The sequence below is a fragment of the Anopheles merus genome, chromosome 3R (genome assembly GCF_017562075.2).
Source record: "Anopheles merus strain MAF chromosome 3R, AmerM5.1, whole genome shotgun sequence".
NCBI lineage: Eukaryota > Metazoa > Arthropoda > Insecta > Diptera > Culicidae > Anopheles > Anopheles merus.
Genome location: NC_054084.1, coordinates 6,744,226 through 6,770,772, shown reverse-complemented (window position 1 = coordinate 6,770,772; position 26,547 = coordinate 6,744,226). Strand labels below are relative to the sequence as shown.

Below are 26,547 nucleotides of genomic sequence, written 5' to 3'. Positions count from 1 at the left end.
CAAGCGCTCGTTATTTATCATCACATTGGGCCAAAAATAAAGGGGAAAAGTTCATCAACACCCTTCTTTTTTTTTGTGGGGAGGGAGGGTAAGAAATCGAGGCTCCCAAGGTCACAAACTCAATTTGCTTACCTCGCTCGTTTCCTTGCTTTCTGGAGCTCGGCATCTTTCGCCACCATTTACGATGGCATAAATTTTCCTCTGGTGGAAATCTGCCACCACCTTTGCACTGTAACGGCCGACGGCGTTCAAGATCCAATCTTGGCGCCGTGGAAGGAGGAAGAGGAAGGGGCTGTTGTTTTCCTTTCCACCGATTGAACAATCTTCCATTAAACATCCGCAAGTTTGGGTGCATGTTCTATTTTTTGACACCACGCGCCGATCGATTCCCCCTTTTTGCTTCACTCTCATGGTGAGGAGAACTGTAGCAAAAAAGATAAAAATTTACCCTCGCAAGTATCTTATATTTTCTTATCAAACTAATGATTTAGAGATAAAAAAACATCGATAAGAAATAAAATGGTGAATTATTTGGCGTGTTCCCAGACGATCACAATCATTAATCAAACCAACACCAACTGTCAACCGCTCTCACGATGATCGTCTCATTTTACCATCCAGTAAGAAAATGAAACTCCTCCTCATTTCCACCCACCAAGCCACACATTATCACTGATCCGAGCCGGATTTCCGTTTCATTTTCCCAGGCTTTTAGCTTCCCCTGCCAATGGGTGACACACGGTTTGCCATTTTCGCACAACGTAACGATCGTTCCGGTTCGATGGCATAAATATTTCTATTTTTCCAGTCCCCTCCCAACACCACCTTCTTGCTTTGGGCGTGCTCTCTAAAGTTCACCGTCGCCGCTAGCTCCCCAGACAAATAAATTAAATAAACATAACTCTTTTTCCCTCGCCACTCAGAACAGGCTTTTCTTTGGCACCTGGGTGACGACGAAACAAAACAATTTAAACACCACCTGGGACCTGTGTTGCTGTAACTCGGTGCGTTTCTATCGGTACGCACAGCCCGGATAGTACCGGAGAAACCTCCATTTCCATTTCCGTACCTAAATCCAGCCAAATATCAAGCCCAACTCTCCTGGCACCTCGTTGCGAAAGCACCCTTCTCCCTTCTTGCCTTAATCCAGCGGGCTTCCAGCATGGGGCCTAGATCTTAACAGCTTTTCCACCTACCTACCTGTTGGCTTGGTTTGGAATTGAAATATCCAATTTCGTTGTCGTTTGGGCCAGGGTGGCCCATTATTTGTCGTTGTTTGTCAGCGTACGACAGCCACTCGCCCGAAGGCTGGTGGCCGGAGACAACGGGTTTTGCCGGTGCGCCAGTTTCCATTTCCTGTTGAAACTTTACTTTCATCGGAAAATGGAGCCTCTATTTATCGGCCAATCTAGAGCATGGATAAGGATAATATGCCTATCTGGGACGGGCGCTGCCCTGTTTGTGGGGAATCGATGCAGAATCTTTCTTCATTAATCTCGTGCACAAACAAGTTGTCGTTGCGGCCCGGCCAATCCATTCATCATCATTCTTTGTAAACAAGGAAATGGGTTTCGAAACTTTTCAACCTAAAAACGCTTTTGAAATGAGCTTTCAATGGAAAATACACAAAGCGTAAAAAAGAAGCAACATGATAATTTCCACCATTAAAATGATACTTTACGCCTAAAAGTATGCAAAGTGTTCATTTTGTCCTTTAGAATCGCCAGCAACGAATTCGGTGTCACAAAACTGCATACATTTAGGCGCTGAGCACGCATTTGTTCGAACCATCCATTACACTGCTTGAATTAATTATATACTTCACTAGTTTCTTTCCACCTGAACGATTTCTCATACATACTTCAACAATTTCGAATCGATAATTGACCCATACAACCCAACCCAACTCTTCAGAAACTCCCAACTCTCAGACACCCAAAACTACGTCCCAAAGTTCCTCTCCCACAAAAGCACCATCCCAAGTCCCGAAAACTGTCAACGCCAAGGTATAAAACTTTACCCCACCCCAAACTTTAAAACACAATAACGTACGAGCTTAATTGACCAACACCTCCGGTCCGGAGACCGGAAGGAACTCTCTCTCTCTCGTTTGTAACAGGGACCAACTGGTAACCCGCCCAACAGGACTTTGAATTTAAATTGGATTTGAATTCCTTTGATTGATTTGCTCATGCTGTTGCACTCCAAAAAGCCCCTCCCCCGATAAGGTCCCATTGAGAGGTTGAAGCTGTACAGTTCCGCTCTCCCACCCAACAGATACAGATTAAGGAGAAAGAAAATCCGATACACAAACGTCTGGACACATTTCTTTCTGCCTCAGTTGATCCTGTCCCAATGCTGTCGCCTTCGCCACTGCCGAAAGCACACCCCTTCCACAAGCGTCCATCCCGGTCAGTGCTGAGTGGTGGTAATTTGCATATAAATTCGATCTGACGTCGTCGGTCGAATCGAATCGAAACTCGATTTCTACCGCTACCTCTTCCCCCGGCGCGCGTTGTTTCGAGGAGGGTTTCGATTTAGCATAGCGTCCTTGACTGACACATGGAAAACGATCGTCTGTCGTTGTTTCCTTTCCGGTAGTCCGGTACAAAAGAGAACCTGTTCGTGCAATTGCATGCCAGACTTTGCCCACTGTACTGCAGCAAGGGAACTCTCGGGTGTTTGCACCGAGACCGAACGTTTCACCCCAAAGAACACCAAGAAACATGAACGCTTCCAAAAATAAAATCAAACCACTTTTGTGAGCAAAAACCATCGCCGGTGGCATCGCTCTTGCTCACTTGCTCGCAGCGCTACCACAGTACCGACAACAGACGGGCGACACCACAGAAAATGTTTATTCATGTACCTTATGGCTTGGTTTTAAGGCTTGGCCCGTACTAGCTGCCGGTCTTTGCCGGGTTGTGTCGGGTAATGTGTCCCATCTTTGTGGCTTCCCCCGTGGCGGAAAAGCGGAGGGAGCGAGAAAAACAACAAGCTCGAGGAGGGTTTTTTGGCTCAGTTTATTCGTAGGGACCATCCCAAAACCAGAAAACGACGCAAACGAAACGCTCAGTACGGGGTAGCTTTAACCTCTTCTGAAACGATTTGATTTATTAGAACCTGAAAATGAAACACTGACCCTTTTGCAGGCCCTGCCTGGCCAATTTGGTGGCACGGTTCGCCAAAGTGTGATTTAATTCTTTGATTTGCTTGGGTTGCTCTTTCCGACACACAGCACTACTCTGTCGTCACGCTGCAGACAAACAGATAAAACGCCAGCCAACCCTGTTCGTAAAAAGGAAGTGAAGAATTACGCGCTTATCATTCAACCGCACGCACACGTGCAAATGTGCATCGTGCGTGGTTAATTAATTTTTCCCATTTATGTCGAACATCAATGGATCAAAAGTAAGGATACAGATCATCAGGAGCAGTGGATGGGAGGACGGCAGAAAAAAAAACACAATTTATAATTAATTGCTCTTTGCAGCAAACGGGAGAAAACCACTCGTTTGTTGTCAGTCATTGGGAAATTCGGAAGTAGGAAGATGCTGGTCATGCTGGATGAATCGATGTAATTGGAAAATGCCGGTTCGTTTGCGTAAAGCACGATAGGTGGTAGTTCAATTACCGTTTCGAGTGCGATGCTGTAATTAAATGGGTTTATAAAGGGGCGTTTCTGGAAAAAATGCCACATTTTTATTGATGAAAGAATGCTGCTGTTTAAGGATGATTTAACATGAATTTGTGCTCTTTTTGTTGCCAAGCAAAACGAATATTCCATAAGCGTTGCTCATGATTGTACCAAACAACCGTATCACTTCATCGATTTTATTGCCCCAAACACTCTCCAGTACAACTCACAACAGCTGATCTTTCTCAAATTTCCACAGTGAAAAGAATCACTAGAGTTTTCATTTCCGATCATCCGATCCGGTACGCAACGCGGTACCGTGAAAGCGAAACTGATCGTAAATCTCACCCTCTCGCACACACGTTCACTCTCTCCCAAACTAGAGCGGCCTGGTAAACACTGCGCTATAACAAAGCCGCTGGCGAACGCCACTGGAACGGAAAGAAAAAAACGAACCCTTCGACTTCGACAGCTATAAAAAGAACGAACTGTTGTTAATACGTCGTCGCCATCCTCGTCGCGTGGCGTGGCGGTGGCGCACGGGTCAGCCGGCGAGCAGCGTGTGCCGACGAAAACACTTCATTTTTCATTGCCAACACTTTCGAGGGAAAATGGGAAAACTGGTGAAAAGGGTTGATTGGCCCGAAACGAACAAAACGTTCGAGTTCGATCGAAACAAAGTGATCGGGAGTATTTTTGGAAGATGGATCATACACTGTCTCCTTTCAACGACTAAATTTATCATCGTTTGCGGATGTTTTTTTTCGCAAACTTGGTTTGATATTCCACGAAACATAGAACTTTGCTTATTTCAAAGAGAAGAACATCAGCATTAAAAAGCATATGAAAAAGCGTTTGCAAAATAAGATCATATCAACAACAAGCAGGAGGTTTGTTAATTAAAAGTAAACATTCCACACACCAGCACACACACACACACACACGCACACGAACTTTCGTTCGTTGCTCATTTGCTTGCAATCAGCAGCAACTCATCATCAACCGTGAAGCAGGAAAAAGCTTTCCTCGTAGCATTTCCGGCTACATATGAAAATAAATTCTTCCCTCACCCAAACAGGGATGTAGCGCAAGGAGGAGAAAAGTTTAACCGTACTGAAGAAAAATAATTGCACTAACCAAAAGGCCTTGTCGAGAGAAAAAGTATGTGTGTGTGTGCGGTTGCAGTGCTGTTTGCTGTGGGCTATGCGGAAAAAGGCGGCAAATAAAAACACATTACTCTCCTGCGTGTTGCTTGCGCGGTTGTCCCGTTTTTTGCTTTGATTTAAACCACGCGCAAACAGGCACTTTTCATGCGGGTGAAGGAAGATGGGGGAAAAATCCACCACGAAGTGCAGGAAAATTGTGCAGAACGGAATAAAAATAATAATCTGAGATTAAAAACAAAAGGCACCATCCGCTTCCACTTATCGTAATAACCCGCATGATGTTATCTTCGATCAGGAGGGTAAAGAGGATCAAGAGGATCTGTGGGGGGGGAGGGGGAAAACCTATGCAGAAAACTTTCAATCCACGCTCTACGGTGGAAATGCTGACGGGAAACCAGCATTTATGTTCTTCAATTATTTCTACACTTAGCCGCGAGCGCACCGAAGTTCAGTGCGAGTTCAGTGAGAAATGTCGATGATGAGGACCAGATAGCGAGTGAGATAGCGCGTGAAAGCGTCATTACATGAAAAGCTTACCGAGCGCTTTCAGCAGGAACAACTTCCGACTATTATTTATCGATCCGCCGCTGTACGCTTTAGTAAAGCTGCACGCATGAAACATACCTTTCTTAATGGATAAGATGCAGCAAAACTGCACCACCACCCGCAGCATCGGAGCATGTTTTAATCTATATGCAAATTACCAGCTAACATCTTGTCACCGGATCGGAGAACGCAACCTACCACCGGGAGACAATGCGCTAATACGCTCACACACACACACACTGCACTGCGGTCCAAGTCTTTAGCTGCGCGCCTGGAAAAGGGCGGCTGGCGAAGATTGCGCTTTTCATTGCCAACCTGGGGGAACACGGTTCAATACAATGACAACTGCGCTCAATCGCTCGACACCGTTACCGCTGATGAATCACACATCCGGCCGGGGAGGTTTACATCCGCAAGCGAGCAATATTGGTTTTACAACCACGGGAAACGATTCCAAATGGAGTGATGATTCAGACCATCAAATGTTACCATCGCAGGAAGAATGATGATGATGATGATGATGATAGTTTAAACGGAATAATGGTCGTTGCGGTGCCAGATAATGTTTATTGTTTCATTCTGGTTTAGAGGCAAGTAAATTAAGCTGTGAAATATTTGTGGAACGTTCGGATGGTGATCAAGCGAAACGTCTGTTGTAAAAATAAGAGATGAAATGGCAATCTGCTCTTAGAACCTAAAGTAATTACAAATTAATATAAATTCATATTTTCCATCTATTGCAACGCAAAAATCCACTCCACAACTTTCAATTAAAATACTAACCTTTCAACCACGACGCTTAATTACTCTTTTCGAGCTTAAATTCACACACAAACATTGGATTGGAACATTTAATTCAATAACCAACGAAAGCCACACTCTCTCTCCCTCGATTGCCACGTATTGCAATCACGTACCACCAAACAACACCAAACAGCACCGCTGGCAGTATATTTGAGTCGGCCACCGCCCCGAAAAAATAACACCCACCCACTCTCACCCTCAGGAAGCAGCTAAATTAAATTAAACTCTTTCAATTGAATTTTATTTAATTGCCACCAATTGTCACGGGTTCCGTTCCCGTGAATGCTTCCCGCTCGAGCGCTGTCACGCTGTATTCAATTTTTCAAACCTTATCCAAAGCACACAACCCCAAAACAGGAAGCGCCACACTAACCCGAAAAGAATTAAAAACAGCATCCCTCCCTTTCGCTTCTAGCCCACACCAAACAAACAAACAAACACGGCACAACTGTGGTGGTAGGGACACGTGCCCAATTGGGTGTCTCTATCACCAAAGCTCGCCTACTATGATCGTTTTCCACTGTGTATGTGTGTATGTGACTCCCGATGTGCAGCCTACCTAGCAGCCGTCGATTACGTTGTGGTTCGGTGAACTAATTTTTGCCATTGTTTGCGGATCGTTCGTTTCCGGTGGCGCATAGCTTCCGGTTTTGGGTAGGAGAGTGGCATACAAAAACACGAAACCAAGAGTCAAGTCGATACACAATGGGTGTTTAATTAGTGAATAGGGAAGGAAGGGAGGGAATGCAACAGGTGGGAAGATGGGGAACGTACTGAGATATTATTTAAAAGTATTGGAATGTAATTGCATCAGCGAAAAAAAATAATTAAAATCAAACATGAAAAGCATTAAAATGGATTCAATAAAAACAGCCCAATCACGGCATTATCTTGATCTCATTGGTGTGCGTTTTTACACTTATCTTTAAGCAGTTGTTATCCCAACTAAGCTTAATTATCAAATCATGTGTGAGACACCAACATCCACTCCTCTTCTCAATGCTCAACTTATGGAAAAAAGCCATTGATTACTGATTCATTCCCCTTCCCATCGCATCTAAATCCGACCATTCTACCCACTATAAGCCATCACCGCGCTCCGATTAGCTAACCCCAAAAAGTGTGTTGCCTCTTCTTGCACGACGTTAATTTATCTCCTCTCCCCTGCAGCTTAATCAGCACATTACCATCATCACCACCATCATCCTCCGCCTCCGCAGCAGCAAATCTAAAACAGCGCCGGTTTAACACCTTTTCCTCAACCTCAACTGCCTGCTGCTCGCCCCCGTCCCAACGCAACGTTCAAAAAACAAAACAAACCACCCACTTTCCTGTTTCGAGCATCGTAATTGTAAGCGACCGTTTGTTGCCCTGTGGCGGTTTAATACAGAGAGCGAGAGCGCCATAAAAATAGCACCAGCCCGGTTCTAGCGGGCGGAAACTCGGCACAATTCGGTGTATCGGAATTGTGTCAGATACAGTGCGACGACGCATTGGCAGAACAGATGTAACATCAACATTCGCGGTCGTATCTTTGTGAGTGTGTTTGTTGCCTTTCGGATTTACTCGGAAGAATACTGGAGGGATGTTTGGGGCAGAACTGTATGGCATTTTACAGAGCTCATCTTTAATCCAACTAAAAGCACTGATATTGATTTTTAAAACAGACGACCAAACAAACCGCACACAACGACATCTTCTTTAAATTCGCCTGTTTCGTTTAACCTCATTTCTGTGGCTGTCTGTTGCTGAGAAGGATCCTGTCATCCTGCAGCCGGAGAGACTGACTGAGATCTGCTTGACCCAAAGGCACCAGCAAGCTGGCTATCGATTTTGCTGTGCCAAGAAACTGCGAAAACTCACAACGAAACACACCAAACGAGACAAAAACCACTCAGACCACACTGTCTAACAGAGCTTTACAATGTCCAAGGGGTGGCTGTGGTGTGGTTTACTTGAAATAGGACCAGGACGAACAGAAAACAAGAATAAAAAGCGCCTCTCGACCCACTGCACAACAGGAAGTGTGCCAAGTGACAATAAGACGATATCAATTATTCAGATTCAATTTACATTCGTATTTGCCCTGGTGCTTCACCGCCGCACACAGTGGATGGATCCACCGACGCTTAAATCTTTCGCCATCGGCAGCCGCGCTTTAAGTCTTCCACCGCTGCTCGCTGCGGCACACGGGGAAACAAGACAATCGGATTAGCGGTGGAAAGCTTGTGTGGAAAGGCCACTACAACCGCTACAGATGGACGACGGTAGACCAACATGTACTGTCGCTGTGCGCCTTTTCCCGACCACACCCGACGCACCGGGGGGTGACCGCATTGGCGAAAATGCTAACCGGAACAAACGAACAAACGAACCGGGACCGCCCGGTCACCGGATATCGATTGCAAATCGGCTGTGCATGTCTGAACAATGTGCACGATGTGCTCTGCCCTTTCTACCCGAGGGATTTGGTGTGCCGTTTTTATGCCCTCCTCCCGCTTGGATCGATTGATTGTGATGCGGCACAGTATATCGCTCCCACCGGTGGGACACCACAGTGCAAAGATGGATGAGCAAAACCTTGCCCACCACAGCACACGCCTTGCCACCTTTGATTTGGCGTGTCATCAGGTGGGTTTTGGAATGCGCCGGAGGATTACAATTATGCTTAGCTCGCCCGGGAGGATGACAGTTTCTTCTCGTGGCGGTACAAAATGGGTTTGAGACCACCAAACAGACAAAGAAGAACACAGTCAATCCTTCATGGAACCACAGCGCGCTTACCACAGCGACTAGCGTTATTGCTCTAATCAGAAATAATCACTCGAACGGTCTTATTGATTTAGTACACATTGAGCTCACTCTGGCACTGCGGCCACATGAACCACTTTTGCTCGGCTGGTTTGATGTGGTTCACTTGTTATGCTGATGGACTTTGCGGTAAACAAATCCAACCCGATCGATACCAACACGGGAAGTAACAAACCGGCAACCCACCGCGGGCCATATTTATAGTTGAGGCCATTACTGCAGAAGGTCATTGAGAAATGGGAAGGAGAAATGTCTACGCGGCAAGCAGCATTGATTTGAGTACAGCCGTTCCGAACGTTTGCTCTCACATTATGATTATTGCACACTGAGAAACATTTGCTTGGAAAATTATAAGCCAATGATGAGGTTTAACATACTTGATTATTGGATGATGATGATGGTACTTCTTCACTACATTTTCAACCAACCCAACAACCACGATCAACAGCTCACTCATCAATCGGTAGTAAAATACTGCCAATCCAACCGAAAAAACGCTCCAGCGTCATTGCCAACAGCTCCAGTAAGCTGAGGTTGTGCTTACTCTCCGTTAGGCCGAACATTTTCGGATTCAGCTCAATTAGTTCGTTCGATTGCGCTGAATCGTCTTCCGGCTCCTCGTAGTACACGGTTGATTCCTCGAGCTCATCCTCTTCCGTTCGCTCCCAGTGCTGCCTCAAAAACCAGTATATCGCGTAAACATTAACATTGCACACCACAACGATCACCGCCACTACCAGCACAAATAATGCGATCGATCGCCCAACAGCCGCACACAGTGAACCGACATGCCATCTGTGCCGCGAACCATTCCGCAAATGCTCGCTGCAAACGTTCACAAACGTGCAGTTGGGATGCAGTGAGGCGTCACCCTTCAGCTCCGGATCGCAGCGGCAGTCAGTGTTGCTCTTCTCGGGCTCATCTTCATACTTGATGTCCTTCACCTTGCCGGCCGGACTTCCGAACCCGAGCTGCGACTTGGCATCACCGACGTGCAGCTTCCTTCGTGGAATGCATTTTTTCCTGCAAATACAAAGCGTGTTAAGTAGTGTTTTATTTAAACGATTTGTACCTTACGTTTGAAACACAGTCACTGGCGATGCGGTAGCCTTTGCCACCGGGATCCGTGTTTCCCGGGGGCTCACCGGGCTGGCGGTGCCTGATCGATTCGACCTCGGTCCGGTGAGTGTGTACTCGCTCTTAACCCTGCTAACGAAACGAGTGGAGCTGTGAATATGTTGGAGTTTGAGTTGGAGAGGGTGATGCAAAAGAGAAACGAAACACACTTACTTGCCAATGGTCAACATTTTGCTTACCATGTTTCGTTTGGCACTCGTTTGGAAACGGCTTTCTTCTTTGTCAACCGTCACTGTCTACTACGATCGATTCGAGGCGTCTTTCGCTCGCTTTGGAAAACCCGTAGCAACACGAGCAAATGTAGCAGGTTACTAGAGTGCATATGAAGAAAAGGAAAAGGAATGCAATTGAGACATTTGTAATTTCGCGACAACTGGTTTCAATATGTACAAAAATAGTCGCCATAAGTAACCCTCACCACAACTATTCCATGTTGTTTTGCCCCCACACTTTGCTGCACTTTAAATAGCATCGATCGAGGTTAACGAAGCACTGGCTGCTCTCTTTCTTCAGCTCGAATCAATGACCTTATTTCCATTTCTACCACATGCACACAGCAAGCCATCCTTTACGAACCGTTTCAGAAAATTAATGCCTTCTCCTAGTGCCACTTTTGGTGGCCACATAAAACACTAATAATGAGCTTCTTTGGTTACGGCCAGGGGGAGGCAGCCAGCCAGCACTAGCAGCAGTGTGTGGCGTCGTAAATTATGAAAACGCTATGACATTGCACTTCGGCTCCGGATCGAACCCGGATCGAATAATATCCTATTTTTCATCATTTCATACTTCATCAGCCCCTTATAAATCATTCACCAAAATACGTCCCGATGCGTTTTTTCTTCTCTCTCTCCCTCTCTGCTTCTCCATCCCAGCTCAGCGCTGGGAAAAACAGCGTTGACCCACTGGTATGGTATCGCTAGTACCACTAGTGGCATAGTTCACATCATCATCAGTCATGTTGTGGTGCGGTTGGTTTTTAACAACGTCACAAACGTTCCCCGAGCGGAGACGCTAGCCACGATCGTCCTGTCGAATCATTTTCTAAACACGAGTAATGTTGATTGGATTTTTGACATCGCCTTTGGCTTCTCGCTCGCCGTTAAAACGACCCCGGGACGGGAGCGAAACTTGACATAATATTTATATAACCAACTCATCACAAACTCCTGCTGAAGAATGGCCTACTTGAAGGCGCAATCACCTTACACCACCAAGGGTGGGTTTCGTTTCGGTGTGTCATCAGTTTCTCCCATACAGGCCATGGGATCGATGGGAACAAATATTTTCCTGCTCTCAAAAGCATTGAGCGAACACTTTAGAGCAAGAAGTGGAAGCAAAGTCCACAACCATCGGCTCCAGAGAGATATCGAGCTGCTGCTTTCAATCACCCACAAAAAGAGAAAAAGAGGAAGAGCGAAACGAAACAGAAGCAAAAAGTGAACTAATTCATGTCGCCAAACGGCCCCCCAAGTACGTACGAGAAAATGACAAACTTTATCGAGCGGCTTCTTCAAAATCTTTCCAAAGAAAGTTGTTCGAGTATAACAAAAAAGGACCCCAATGAATGGAGTCGGATTACGGCCAATGCCTGACTGCCTGCTGCTTTACGTAGGGTAGCTGTTTTTTTTTTTAGAGAAAGATGACGCAAGCTGTTCCTGTGCAGCATCTGGAAGCTTTCGGGAAGCGACCGCAGCACGCTCAGGCTCGTGCTACCGAACAACACCCTTCAAAATGCCCCTGTCGCAGGGAAAAACAACAAGAAACAAGAATATTCCAGGAAGTGATTAGAACAAACGAAAACCTATAAAATCCAATTTGTACAGCGATATTTTGCTGCCAATATCATGCTTGCGGCAAGGCAACTGTACGCTCGATCTTAATTGAACGTTCCGTGGGAAGTGAGAGGCTATTGAGTTTCTGTCCCGGGGCAGACATACTTTTGAACGATTGCGGATGGACGTACGAAATAATATGGAAAAGTTGAAGGGGGGAAAGAATTAAAAGATCATTTGTCTTCCCACACCCTGCTGTATTGGGTGAGTTCGATTGAATGAGAATTAATTATCATTTTGCTTATAATTCATGAAAAATGATCCATCTTTCCTGCGGAGGACTTCGAAGAAATGTTCACCAAACAAAACAAAACGCAGCACGAAATAAATAACCCAACGATGATGCTCATAATCTAACGAGTGATGCAAGAGATCTGAAATTAGGTTTACCCACTTTGCCCTTCTTCTCGTGCTGGGTGAGGGATATCAGGTCTTAGGACGTCCTTGATTGCATCTTGTCGAAAAGCGCTGAAATTATGAATAAACTTCTCGTTTACATTGCACGCTTCCAAAGACATTTTAAGAAAACATAACTCAGCTCCGGTGCATCATTCCAAGCAGAACTAAACATGCTCCTCTCGAACCCATCGACCATCTCGTGGTGCATCACTTCAAACATAAAATCCGTATACAATGAAGCCAGAAGCCGCTTTCGTCATCGCGGCCAACTCCCTCAATTTTAGAACCGTGTTTAGTACAACTCATCCCACCATCCCTCTTGCGCACAGCCAGCGCACAGCCCCCATTACGGTGGCGTGTTGTTCGGCGCTTGCCTTGGCGTAAATAAACAGTGTGCGCGCTCCGCCACCAGGGGGGAGGTACAGCCGTGTTTGAGCACGAGGACCCTAGGAATAACAGCATTGCTTTTGCGCCGTGAGAGTTTACGACGGAACTTGCGTCTTCTTCGGGCGAAGACACCTTCCACCTCCCTTCCCTCCCACATTGGCCCCCACAGTCGAGAACGCTTTGATGAGCAGCATCCGGATACTTCCGGGCTCCCTCGTCGTGCCACCTTCCCGCGAAGGGGTCTCTAAACAAGCCTCTCGTCAACGGGCCGCAATAAAACCATCACCCTTTCGTAACTGGCCGCACGGGTCGGCGGTCCGCGGTTCGGCGGGCGCAATGTTTGATTTATAGTGCGCCAGAAGCCGCACGCGCACGCGGTCTCTGTTTTTAGTGATCTTCAAAGTTTGCCCTTTTATTGCAGAGGATAAACAACGGTTCTGTGTCATGCGGTGTGTGCATGAGAGTGACCCAAATCATGCCGCCCCTGGGAGACTGAAACAACGTCTTCTTCCCTGTTTTAAGATTCCATTATAATTTGAGCAAACTTGCTTTGATGTTAATAACACATTTCGCCCTGAAATTAATCGCCTTTTGCACCCAAAATGCCAAATTGGATCCGTTTTCCGAGAAGCATGTACTTTCCTGGAGCAGCAGAAGCAGCAGCTTTCAATTGATTTATTCATGGTCAAAAAGTTAATTCCTTTCTCTGTTTGCGTTCTCTCTGTCTCTCTCTTTGTCCACAGACCATCCCTGCAGTCCGTTGGAACGTCACCGTGAAGCGTGCGCCCGGGTCCTGGGTACGATAAGACTCCACATTTGCAAAGTCGTCGACTGGAATTGCCCTCCTTCGTCGCCGTGTTTGGCCACAGCGTCACCATCATCATCATCATCATCATCTCGGAGCGCCGTGTCGTCATCTGAATTTTGTTGGCTTCGCTGTAATAAAGAGACGGGTCCAATTTGCTAAATGTGCCCCAAATGCTAGCCTCAGCGTGGAGGGTAATGGTGAAGATACTTTTAGGAACACATTCCTGGAATACGAGCGGCACGTGCAGGAGGAAGCCAGTGTAAGTGAGCTTTATACGCTTGATCCAGACATAAAACCACCGTCGTCGTAGCTGCCTGGTCAAAGACCCGTGCCACACGTTCCGCCGCACCACCAACCAGCGCGTTTAAACCATCCTCTGTACCACGCCTCCTCACACAAGCGAAAAGGGATACGCACCGGACGTGACCATAGAAATTGACTCCTTCGCCTTCATTTCCGCTCCGCGCCGGGATCGCACGAGCATCACCAGCCTTTCCAGTTGTTGCGGTGCGGTCACATTTTTTTTCCGGCGGCGTGACAAATCGATCCCAAGTTGCTTCCGTTGTTGCAATCGATACACGCGGTGCGCCCGGGAGCTTTCCCGGCCTACCCACGGGAAATGAGAAAACGCAAACGCATTAAACCGTAGCAGCAGCCGGCGGAGTCACATTCGGCATTCACGCGTGACGTGCGAAAGTGTTGATCATGCCAACTGCCTGACGGTACGCCTGGCATGTGCGTGTGCGTGGCAGTGAGTTTGGTGTTTTTCTGTCCCGTCAGTGCGTCTACAGTGAAGCGTTCTAGAGGTGGCTAACAAGAAGAAATAAATTATCGGTGGTGTGGTGTGTAGTTTGTAGCACAAGAAAAAAAAGAGCCGGTGTGAGTTAAGACGCCGGAAAAAGGACCGGTTGTGCCATTAAAAAAAGGACTTTTCCGAGACCGTTCAGCGCTCAAGAAGATTAGTTCGAAGAAGATGCAACAATAAGTGCCACGTAGAGAATGTTTCTCGGTGAGTCCCCGATAAATGGGACGATCCCTTTTTTGTGCTTTCATGTTTGTGTGGTACAAGGAAACAAAGTGAACCTCGGAGTAAGTGAATCTGTTCGTGCGTAAAACAAACCCACAAACTGTGTGTGCGCGTGTCTGCTATCGTCCCCATTAAAGCTGCTTAATTTGTGCAGTGTGCGTAAGTTACGAAACAGTACGACCCGCTGCAGCAGCTCCCAAGAACGACCACCCTTCAAGGTCGCCGAAGGATGCGGCCCTTTCCAGTGGCAAACAACCGGCGGTCCCTTTTGCGGTAGAGACGCTGCAAAACAATCTCCCCCCACCCCCTGGGCGGCCCCGGTGTTTAATTCATTTACTGCTCAAAGCACCCAATCTCCTGCTCGGCCGCACCATGAACATTATGGACTCGGAGAACCGGGTCGTGCTGAACGTGGGCGGCATACGGCACGAAACGTACAAGGCGACGCTCAAGAAGATACCGGCGACCCGGCTGTCGCGCCTTACCGAGGCGCTAGCCAATTACGATCCGATCCTGAACGAGTACTTCTTCGATCGGCACCCGGGCGTGTTCGCACAGGTGCTCAATTATTATCGGTAAGTGTGCATGTATGTGTATATATGTGTGTAGAGATGAAATATTATAAATGCCATCAGGGGAATGAACAAGGTACAGCCTTGTAGTGAATAAATTTGATAAAATGGTTGTGAGGTGAGTAACTGCATTTCGTGTTTATGTTAAACCGAATCATATTCTTAAAGGGATTTGAAAAGCTTCCCAGAATTTGAGAGCTTGCTTTATCGCAATATCAGCCTAAAGATATACAATCTCAGCTCATGATGGAATGCGTCTTCAAAATATCGCCTAAATATAGGCAATTTCTTTGCAAATGCTTTTATTTGATCCGTATTATGAATTGTGAACAATTAACAGCTCATTCTAATGAAAATATATATAAATGGACTCTGTAAATGTTGTTCTAAAGAGTTTACACACATAAATTCCTCATTGTAACTAGTTCCGTGAAGCTATACCAACACACTTCCTACAAACTTTATGACTCACTATCATATGGTTACTCTGGACGGTCTATTCCAAACCCTGTTCCCACATCCACTGTACACTGGAAAATTACACACCTCAGCGATTTCAAGCCGATTAGCACATACGTTTTACAGTCGTACGGGACCCTCTGCTAGTGGCTGTTAACGTTCTCGGCAAGCTCCAGCTACGATCGGTGTGAAAATTATCCGGAACACTTCCGCATTTCACGCTGCAATCACTGGACCGTGAGGAATGCAGCATGACACGCGTGTGTGTTTGTGTGTGTGTGTGTATGCAAAGAATTTGCATACTTTCAGGCGTCAGTGTCCACACCTCGGCCGAAAACGATGACAGCGCGAGCGCGGCACTAGGCACGAGTACCTGCCGGTTGTTTGTTTCTGCTGAATGTTGGACTTCTCCTGCTCCTTTCACACACACACACACACACCTAAGCCCTCCAAACTCGCCTCCCCTACCGTGAATGCGTTAAAAGTGGGAAGGATTCACAACGGTATCTTTCACACGAATGCTGAGGGACTGAGCTGAGTTTGCCTAAAAACCCCTAATGAGCCTGCTTATCGCACACACAAACTTCGGACACACCGTACGGCACAGCGGGAACAGTACGGGTGCCGAAGGATTGTGCTGGCAGGTGAATTATTTAGCGAGCTACTCCCGCCTCTTCTGTGCTTTATTGCCCGCAGCGTCAACAGGAAGGACGGCTAGCGAGCGCACGCCTTTCGGAAGATCGATGTTTGAGTTTGCTCGCCAAAAAACCAGCGGAGCCAGTTGCAGGATGAAAAACGAGTTGCCCCAAAAACTTTAAGCACCACACACTACACCTGGTTCTGGGGGATTGCCTATCTACCGGGTACGAGCGGGTGAGCTCGATGCTTCCAAAGCGCCCATTTCATATTAAACAACGTCCTGTCCTGTGCCTCATCTCCCCCCGAGAAGGTCCATTTTACGCTCCATTTTTAATGTATTCTTCAAAGTTATGAAAACCTTTCATTAAACTATTCCCGGTACAGACAAAAGATAGGGCGGCGGTAAGATATAGCTAACGAGAAGAATGCTTTGTGACGGTGTGGAGAAGAGGGCAGGAAGTGTTCGACACGTGTCTTACGGTTCGTTGCAGCCTGAAGCTACAACGGTATAGACACAATATGTGTTGTATCGTTTCCTTAGCTACAAACTGATCTCGTTCGGTTTCACTCCCTTCAAGCGGGCAGATCTTTCTATCCAACCCTCTGCTGCGCTATTCCCTCGTGCCAACCCAAATACCAACACACACACACACACACAACAAATTGATGATGTGAATATTTTACCAGATTAAAGCGAAAGTGCAAACAAGTGTAACAAATTACGGCGACTTAAATACGGGGAAAATACAAACTCTACCTGCGCGAGTACTGGCAAGTACTTTTATGCCCCATCCCCATCACATTTAATCATACGAAACAGGTTCACCCGCAAATAAATGGTTTACACAGTTTCCGGGGCGATGTCCGGGCGAGTCCTCGAGATTCCGAGCGGGCGGGCAAATTTAAACACCAGATAAGCGAACACCCTGCTGCTGCCCAGACCTGACCGCCCAGACACTCATAATTTTGGGCTAGGGGCAAGTTTTGCACCCGCAAATAAATTTGAAGCTGGTAATTTACGGGTCCATAAATATACGGGTCCGGCGACTGTTTTCTCGGACTGTTTCGGCAGTAGGAGTGTAGCCCTGCCGGGGCAGGTGTGAGTAAAGGAAGAGGCAAATTTAACACAGTAACTCAGCTTCCTTTGAGTGTTTAGTGTTTTGGAATATATTTTGAAGCGTGCAGGGAAGAGATGTTTGGGAAGTTTGTGTTTCCGTCCAGTGCACAGTGCCTTCGCAGCCTGAGTACGGAGTTCCTCAACATCATTCCCTTGATTATGCTGGAGTGCAATTGAGTTTGGAAACGTTGGTAACTACATAAAGGCACACCTTGCCAACGTAGAGAGTAACCCTAAGCGATGAGTTAATGTGCAAGTTTGTTGCTCTGAAGCTATAGATTTCAATTTACTTTGCATTGCTGGATTTTGAAGATTTGTACAAAAAACTTACATTGTGGGAAAGTTCTACGAACCACACTGCAAATAGCATCTGTTACCATTCTTTCCTCTTGGAAACTATTGGCACTTGTAAGTTTGTCGGTTGCCAAGTTTCACCCAAATGCTGCATCTTGTATAAAAGCGTTTCGAAGCACCATACTCACTCGCTTTGCACCCTCAATTTTCAGAAACATTTGATTAATAAAATAAAGAGCACAACCACCTCGCCGCTTACACGCGGTGGATTATGTATGACCGCGCGATGGTATGGCGCATACCGAGCCACCGAAAAAACCACCGCAGTCCATTTATGGTGCCCCATAAATAATCCAAAGTCACAAACGCGAACTCCATCGAGGGTTGAAAATAATACCGGCGTGCGGTTACTTCCACGTAATGAATTTTCACTTGAATTTTTCATCCAGCGGGGTTTGCTTTTTTTTTTCTTCTTCTTTCCTATGCATGTGTACATCGAAGCAAAGCAACGAGCACCGAGCTGCGTGAGTGCGTGAGTGCAAAGTTTTCATAAAAATTTCATCGGTGAAATGAGCCGGCATGTAGGAAAATTAAGCGAATTTTGCAGAGTGGAAACTGAGAACAAATGTCTGTTGCAGCAGGGCACACAGACATGAGGGTTCTCCACGGGATTTTTGTTATTAATGTGCCAAAAGTTATGTTTCCTGAGAGAAAGTTTCACTTGAAACTGTAACCCGGTGCTAAAACCACTCAGGTTTTCTTTCAAAATCCTTCTTTAAGTGGGCAAAATAAAAAGATAAGCTAATCTGAGTCTGAGTGCTGATTGCATACTTTCAGGCGTTTGATTTTCAATCTCTTCGACTCCTAAATGTATGTTAACATGCTGCAATGCAAACGGCATTATATTAGCCTCGTTCTGCGAACAAACACTTACTCCTAAATGTATGCAATCACCATATCAAATAGACCAATCCATTTTACCTACTTTATCTTTTTTTTTGTGCTTTTCCCAATCCCGTTTTACAGCACCGGTAAGCTGCACTACCCAACCGACGTCTGCGGTCCGCTGTTCGAGGAGGAGCTAGAGTTTTGGGGTCTCGACTCCAACCAGGTTGAACCGTGCTGCTGGATGACCTACACGCAGGTAAGCAAATGATCCCTGCCAAACACAAAACCGGGCAAAATGAACCTCCGCTCCCCCAACAGGAAAGGGAAATTATGTCGCAACAAACACACTTTGACTGAATTCGAAATATCATCTAACGACGCCAGGGGGGGGGGAAGGGGAGGGAAGGGCAAATCGTTAGATATGATTGATTTGTAAAGTACCAGCCACTATTTGGCCGACAGTCGCCCAAAACCGACCGTTCTCCCCACCTAGGTCACGAGGACAGCCATGACCATTTCATGGTCAGCGTGCACGCATGATGAATGGTTCCTAATTCTGCTCTGATTGATAGCAAAGGCAACCTTAACAGCAGGACAAACATTGCCCAGTCCCAATCATACCGTGGCAGCCGTACCATGGCAGACCTACATCAATCCGGCCCGCTCCGTCAACTACGCTCGGACGACAGCTACTTTGCGCTGGCCTTCGACATCTATCACCAGGCATTCCATTTTCGGTCAACGGTACGGTGCGGCAAATTGACACAAGCACCGAGCCGTCATACATCCTGTTTTTTCCGGCCATCCCGAGCCTGGTCGTGATTGGAGCGAAATTGCCCCACATGTGATGAGACACGCCGGTTTGACAGGCCGAGTTTCTGGCAAGCGTTCTGGCCAGCCGCGCAATTTGTGTGCGCGTTCGTTCTCAAGGACATACGCAAGCAGGACCGCCGAAGAATTCGATATATCTGTGTCAAGCTTCAGCCGAGCAGCGGGGCAATTTGTGTGTTGAAATCGCCTCGCAACAAATCGCTTTTTACTTAACGATACGAGGTGAAATAAGCCCCCCCCCCCTCGGGTGCGTGTGCGAATGTTGTGCGAAAGGGGCTGAACAAGCTGAACACATCGAAATTACACGTGCACGAATGTAATTTTAATCGAAATCGCAAAACATAAATCGTTACAAAACGCCACACAAAAGGGGAAGCAATCAATACGCGAATGGGTGGGGGAAAATGGACGGAATTACACACACAACACTATCATGTCGAGCAGAACACACCGAAATCATGTCGTCATAAATCGTTACATGAGAATGCAATGGCTTTGGGGCACGATCGATAAACGGATTCAATTGATTTTTTTACCATTTATATTGTCCACAAACGAATTAAAATAGGCAGAAGTTTCTGTTTTATTTTACATCTTAATTTTATTCTTCACACTTTGTTCAGTTACCACGAACATCACGAGATTGAACTTTTCATGCTTCACGTTTCTTTTATCACTTGTTTCACGCAATGAGTTTTTTCCGCTATTTATTTCTATTCATTATTATCGAAGGCATCTCAAACAGCATTGTGTGATTTAACGTGTGTCGGCGACGAAACAGCTCATAACCCTGCACTGTCACTAGCAAAATGAACGCATAAAACACTGCCAGCACAATCCACCTCATGGTACAGCGCTCATCGGTGTATCGGTTTCACCCTTTCAGTGCAATTGAATGTTTTAAACTGAATTATTGCGCCTCAGTTTCATGTATCTTACGCTCGATACTGATGATCTGTACCAATCAGTACCGCGAACGTACCCTCAACCCTCTTGTAATACGAACAACGGTTCTGTTGTTTACTCAGCTGCATAATCACCTCGCCGCTGCTTCGATTCCAAGACGCCTCTACATCAAAAGAAAGAGCTCTACTAAGAGTGATGAAACATTGCGCCAAACAAAGTTAAAGTGAATGAACACTTCTTGTTTGTGCTTTAAAATCCGCGTTATGTGAAATCTTTTTTCTTGCCATTCCGAAAACAAAAACTGCCTTTCATCGTACCCCTTAATAGTCGAGGCTCGATATCAATCACAGCTAAGCGAACGATCGAAGAATGAAAACCCATAATTTGATTTTTTCACACCTGCCACACAGCGAGAATGTTGCGCCCGTTTCGCCACCAGAACGTCACGCAGGAAGCTCATTTCCAGGCAAACGCTTTTCTTTTTTGTACATGTGTGCAACGATGCTAGATAGCTAGGCGGTCCAAATCCAACACGAATACGTTTACATATTTCCTTCCCCGTTCGGCCGACCCCGTTCTGACACCGAGCGACGAAAGATTGATGAGCGGGAGCTTGTTACGGAACGTGATTTGTTAACATTAACTCCATCGCTTCGAATCGAAGAACAACCCCACGGTGGTGTTGGTGTGACTTCGTCAGTTGGGCTAGCGCGTTGAGCAAAGGCTCGAGTCCGGCCCTCGAACATGGGCGCAATATTTTGATGACGATTGGATAACATGACCGCGAAAAGCTAGCAATCGCTATGGAAAATTGGATCGCATGCCTGTGAGACGAGTATCGAGAATTCACGCTCTCCCCGTACCGGTTCGAACGAAACACATCAAAGCTCAACGGGAACTGTCAGTGTGGTGCGATCCAGCCAAACCAGTTTTGCTGCAGTAAAGATAACCCGGGTACCCGGGAGTGTTTGGCTCGGTACGACAAGATTTACATTTCACAAGAAAAAGCGAAACAATACACACGCCCTGGGTCGGTAGCTTTCGGTGAACTCGCACGATGATACACTCACACCCCGGGAACGGTGCCGAAGCTGGCAAAGTGCCGCCTTTATCATGAAGCAGTTTCAAGACTTTATCACGCACCGCACGGCACGCCAAAACCGTGGGAGGGGTTCGCTCCCAATGCAAATAAGAGGATAAGAGGCGTGATTTTGTATCGCCATGGTAAACAATTTTGGGTATCGGTTGCTTTTTTCCACGGAACCGTTTATCATGTGGTATCGACACTGCGGCACTCGCAGGGAAAAATAAATATCCAAGAGAAGGCTCACGGTATTTCGATGTTTCTGGAAACTTTTTATTGATTGCCGATTTCGTGCCCGTCCTGCGAGTGCATTTCTTGGAAAAATAAAATCGTATCAAATCAGCTGAAAATGAAATCCAAATCAAAATTGACCGTATTTTATTAGCAAAGTTAAATCACACTAATTAGCTAAGAGGATTGCATAACTTTAGGCGATTCATTGTACTTTGATTCTCTTCTTCGACTTCTCCCTTTAACTCTACTGCTCGCCTGAAACTATGCATTTTGCCGAGCAAAGTGTACTGCACTACCTTCATATGACCTTGGAAGCCACTTTGAAGCTTAGTTTTGCTTAGTTCAGCTTTAATTTGCAAAGTGTATTAAACACTGCAAGCGATTTCGGACGTGACACATTGCTCTTTGCAGAACAGCATCACTCTAAACCCTACTCTAAATTCATTCGCTGAGAGTACAGCACACAATTCTAAACTACCCCTAGATGCCCCCCTCGGGCTCGATAAGTAAATGATTAAAGTGTATAATGCACAATACCACTCTGCTGGCTGCGAGCAATGATCTCGCGAGCAAACTTTGCTGCTCAAATATGATTTGGCTTCTTCGCAAAGGGGAACTGTCTGCTTCGGCATTCCGCTCTCCTCTTACGAAATCCGTTCTCTCTCTCTCTCTCTCTCTTGGCAAACCTCCCGCCAAGAAGCATAACCTGTTTGCACAAGAAATCCTTTCGCCCTAAAAAGCTAAAGCCCCTTTTATCGCTCCGCACCCAGCGTGGAATTCAAACAAACGAATCAAAACTTTTTCGCTCAAGAATTTATGCTTGCGTGAATGTTAATGCTACCGACGTGCCCCCCCCAGCGGGGGAAGAAGCAAAACGAAACTAGCGAAACAACGCAGCCCCCTTCGGGCTCTTTAAGGTGCTTCCGATTATCAGCCTTTCGGTGCAGCTTCTCCAGCTGGGAAGCGAAATAGATGCTGCACGGGAACGCTTTGCCGGGTGGAAAGTATTTTCAATTTTGCCAGCAACTTTTCAACCCATTCATTCGTCTCCCAGCGTAACGTTTGTGTAGATATGACTATTGTTTGGTGGGTGTGTGTGTGCGTGTGTACGTGAGCTCCCTGTCCTCTAGAATGCTTTACAAATTTTCCTCACTTTTTCTGCTGCGATAAAGTTCGGCAAAAAGATTTGAAAACTTGCAACTCTCCAGCCAGCTGCTGCCAGGAGAAAGTATGTTTCCGTTCCTTTTTATGTGAATATCGTTAGCACTAGAAATGTGCAGCTCCATCGTTTATTGGAATGTAAATTGTCCCTTTCTATGTGTAAACTTGTGCTTTAGACTCATTTATTGGCAAAGTAACTCGCTCAAACTGTTTTGTCCTTTTTTCCTACTAAATTCGTTCGTTTATGGGTGTAATAATGTACGACAAAACTACTCAACAAATAATTGATATGCTTCATTCATATGACATACAAATTTTGTTACGTATTCGATAGTGCAAACGTATTCAACTTAGTTTTAACCATCTCGTATACACCGAAGCAACGCATCAAACACAATCATTGCATATATTTAGGCGCAACATGGCTAATTTATGCCATAATCGGTTTTCATGATCATTTCTGCGCCACTTTTAATAAAACAATCGATTTCTGATCCTATCCCATCGCTTTAAAATCACATTATGATGCTGAGCAAACGAGTTTGGCCACATTTTGCCACAACGACACCAAAGTTTGCCCAACTCATTTGACAATCAATTTGTAGGCGTTCAAACGTATCACCTAACCGCTTGCCACACGACCTTCAAACATCTAGCTAGAGCTAAATACACACAGACACGCACACACACACACACACACGCACGCAAACATTAACACAAACATCCGCTTCCTTCCTCTTCAAACGAGCAGCAACCGCCAATCTGTCACGCTGCCGATAGATAATCCATCATCGAGGATCGGAAAACGCGCTGCGGCATACCGATGCTACCACACACTCACACGCCTCGCTAGTGCCACCCCAGCCCATTGGTGTCAGTTTCGTGGCTATTACCGAGACTGAGGCGATGAAAGGGGCTTTCAGATGAAAATATTTACATTTAAGGGCACGTGTAGCTCGAGCCGAGATGGCATATTGAGCGTTATGAATAGAAGGAGGCGCTAGAAGATTGCTGCCAGTGTTTCAAGTGAGCGCTTCTAAGAACGGAACGATAGTTCTTCACTCTAAATGAGGAACGTAAAGCCTTTATGCATGCACACATGTCGAAACATTGTGGAATATTCAATCGCCACGGTATGAGCGATCCAACCAACCGCCTCGAGTGCTAAACCTGTCTCGTCTCGTCGAGCCGAATGATTATCTTCCATTAGTGAAACTGTTTACCGTCTGCAATCCCTCAGGCAGGCGCCAGTGGAATTGCTAGAAATGGCTTTTCGGCCGCCCCATTCGGGCCTCGCCTACAAAGTATTATCAAGCACAGAAACAGGACAGGACGCGTGTACACACACACACATATTGGAGGAAAGGGTTTTTGAAAAATTTACAGTTTCGTCCGGACATGGCTGGCAGTGCAGACCATTGGACTGGTCTGGCTTGGCTTGGGCTTGATGTGACCGTTGGTTCCACAGGGCGCATCATGTCCGCATCAAATGATCCGTGCTGCGACGCCCAACGTCCACGTTTATCGTCCCTAACCTGCCGGTGGCGCCAGTACTTGAGCCTTAAGTCTCGTCCCGGTCGTCCGAAACTGTTTGCCCAGGATAATGTATTTCGCCTTCACGTTGCCGTTCGTCCACACGTACCGCACGTACGGTCTCGGATGAGCCGGCAATGTCGTCATCATTTCTCGTTTATTATTTACGCAAATAGCGCACCCCGGACCACGTATGGGCACGAGCCGTGTCCTAGACCAGGGCTCGTGTGCCACTACTACTACTACTGCAACTACTATCCCTGGGAAGCCCAACAGCTGCCTACCCTTTTCGTTATGATTACCCTGGGTAGTGAGGGTTTTTTTTCGGTTTGTTACCTCTTCTAAATCCTGCTCTGCAACGTCCCCATTTGGCGGCTCGACGTCATCACATTCCGTATAATCGTTTCATAGACCACAGTGCGGCGGGTTTCGGGACGTGCCCACCGCACTGGCTCGGGGCCTCGGTTTTGACGGTGTGGCTTTCCGCTCTCATTTTATGGTAATGATTTATTGAGCCGTGTAATATTCTTCCACACGGCAGCCCGTCGGTTTGCCCCGTGGGGACTCGCTCCGGGCGTGGTCCGGGTGCAGAATTTATGGACCCGGAATATGGGACCCGGGGATTGGGTTGGGAGCTTTGACATTGGTTAGCACGCTCGCTACACCCGGGTTTTAGCTAGTATTATCCGATGGACTAAACCACAACACCCGGAAAGCTTACCGCTGTTCATCTAATCCGGAAACAGTTCATTGTTTTGTCGTTCTGTGGTTTTTGTGTGTTTTTGATTCGGAAAAAATATAGGTATAGTTATATGAATCTTTTAAAAGAGCTCGTGAGTTTGAGACAAAATAAAATATAAAACTAAAAATAAGCAATCAGTAAGGCACCATTAAAACAATGTTGCAGTCATTTTGCATACATTTAGGCGTTGTGTAATATAATTTGACCGTTTTAAGCTCATTTTTGTCCCTCAATATCTTAAAGCTTAACTAATATGACACTCCTAACCTCAACGAAAATGTTCAATATGGTCTGGTATGGTGTGCTGGGAAAAGTCCAAAAAACAACACACACGACTCACCCTTCAAACCGAATCAAGCTAATCGAATCGTACTGCCCTGCGGGAGAGTATCATTGCGCAACAACTCCAACAACTTCGAAGCCAGTTCACCACAGCTTCCTATCGAAAAGGACAACCGTGTGCGTGTGTGTGCGGTTGCTAAAATACGATAAAAAACACCAAACAACACCATCATCGTCTCGTATCGATTCGATCGGCGCATGAGAGTCGCCGCAGTGTGAAGAGCGAACTCCCCAAAGGCTCGAGCCTAAGTTTGTTTACCCGAAATCGATGCATAATTAATTCCATTCTACCACTTCGCAACACACACACTCACTCACTCGCACACCTCACAGCCACCTTCTGATGATGTGTTCTTGTTTTTTTCTTCTGTGTCCTTCCTTCCGCAGCATCGTGATACGCAGGAAACGCTCGCCGTGCTGGAACGGCTTGATCTCGATACGGAGAAACCGACGGAGGAGGAGCTAGCTAGGAAATTCGGTTACGAGGACGATTATCTAAAGGGTACGGTTTCCTGGTGGCAGCACATGAAACCGCAAATGTGGTCGCTGTTCGATGAACCGTACAGCTCCAACGCTGCCAAGGTACGTATGCCGGCCGGGGTGATTAACGCCATCCAGTGACGCCTTACGCACACGTTCGTTCTCCTAACTCCCCCCCCCCCTTCACTCTCTCACCCCCCGCAGATAATCGGTGTGATATCGGTGTTTTTCATCTGCGTCTCCATCCTGTCCTTCTGCCTGAAGACGCACCCGGACATGCGGGTGCCGGTCATACGCAACATCACGGTCAAGACGGCAAACGGCAGCACGGCCTGGGTGCTGGACAAGACGCAAACGAACGCCCACGTCGCGTTCTTCTACATCGAGTGTGTCTGCAATGCGTGGTTCACGTTCGAAATTTTGGTAAGTAGCAACCTCGGGGGTAGCAGCATCGTGAGTTTGCAGCTTTTTTTGGTTTTTGGGATGGTAAAGTTGAATTGGAAATTCTTCGTGTGGGGGGATGTTTTAGAGAAAACCGATTTGGGAAAGTTTAATAAGAAAAATGCTGAAAGGGAAAAAATGCTCACATTCTTCCACCGCTGACTAATGCCGTCTAGCTCCTGTCCTCGCTGCAATGAGCCATTAAATTGTGTGCTCTAAGCCACTTCGGGCAGCATGATGCAAACACTGCGACAAACCGCAAGAAAA

The 26,547-nt window shown here is 46.5% G+C and overlaps 2 protein-coding genes across 9 annotated transcripts in view; one reads left to right on the top strand and one right to left on the bottom strand.

The window, feature by feature from the left end:
* Positions 1-26,547, top strand: part of LOC121595873 (potassium voltage-gated channel protein Shaw-like) — a 57,044-nt gene that overhangs the window by 3,023 nt on the left and 27,474 nt on the right. For all 5 annotated transcript variants that reach the window (XR_006005210.1, XR_006005209.1, XM_041920205.1 and 2 more), the window contains exons 3-6: positions 13,466-15,132; positions 18,665-18,782; positions 25,747-25,941; positions 26,044-26,262. Coding sequence is in view for 3 of the 5 variants with exons in the window: in XM_041920205.1 (XP_041776139.1) it covers positions 14,930-15,132; positions 18,665-18,782; positions 25,747-25,941; positions 26,044-26,262 (735 nt within the window). In the remaining 2 variants the exon portion in view is untranslated. The remainder of the gene's footprint in view (positions 1-13,465; positions 15,133-18,664; positions 18,783-25,746; positions 25,942-26,043; positions 26,263-26,547) is intronic.
* On the bottom strand, positions 9,258-10,545 carry LOC121595875. 4 transcript variants are annotated; one of them, XM_041920208.1, is made up of 3 exons: positions 10,255-10,366; positions 10,042-10,191; positions 9,258-9,987 (listed from the first exon to the last, which is right to left on the bottom strand). In XM_041920208.1, the coding sequence occupies exons 1-3, from the start codon at positions 10,281-10,283 to the stop codon at positions 9,414-9,416; spliced, it is 753 nt and encodes a 250-aa protein (XP_041776142.1). In that variant the 5' UTR covers positions 10,284-10,366; the 3' UTR covers positions 9,258-9,413. The 4 variants fall into 4 exon arrangements, 3 of the variants coding, with proteins under 3 accessions (XP_041776142.1, XP_041776143.1, XP_041776144.1); XM_041920209.1 differs by having other exon boundaries at positions 10,042-10,173; XM_041920210.1 differs by having other exon boundaries at positions 10,042-10,170; positions 10,255-10,360.

Coding starts and splice junctions, on each gene's coding strand:
- LOC121595875 (XM_041920208.1), bottom strand. CDS start 10,283: ATGGTAAGCAAAATGTTGACCATTGGCAA. Junction 10,192..10,254: donor AAAATGTTGACCATTGGCAA/GTAAGTGTGTTT, acceptor ACATATTCACAG/CTCCACTCGTTTCGTTAGCA. Junction 9,988..10,041: donor CCAGTGACTGTGTTTCAAAC/GTAAGGTACAAA, acceptor TTGTATTTGCAG/GAAAAAATGCATTCCACGAA.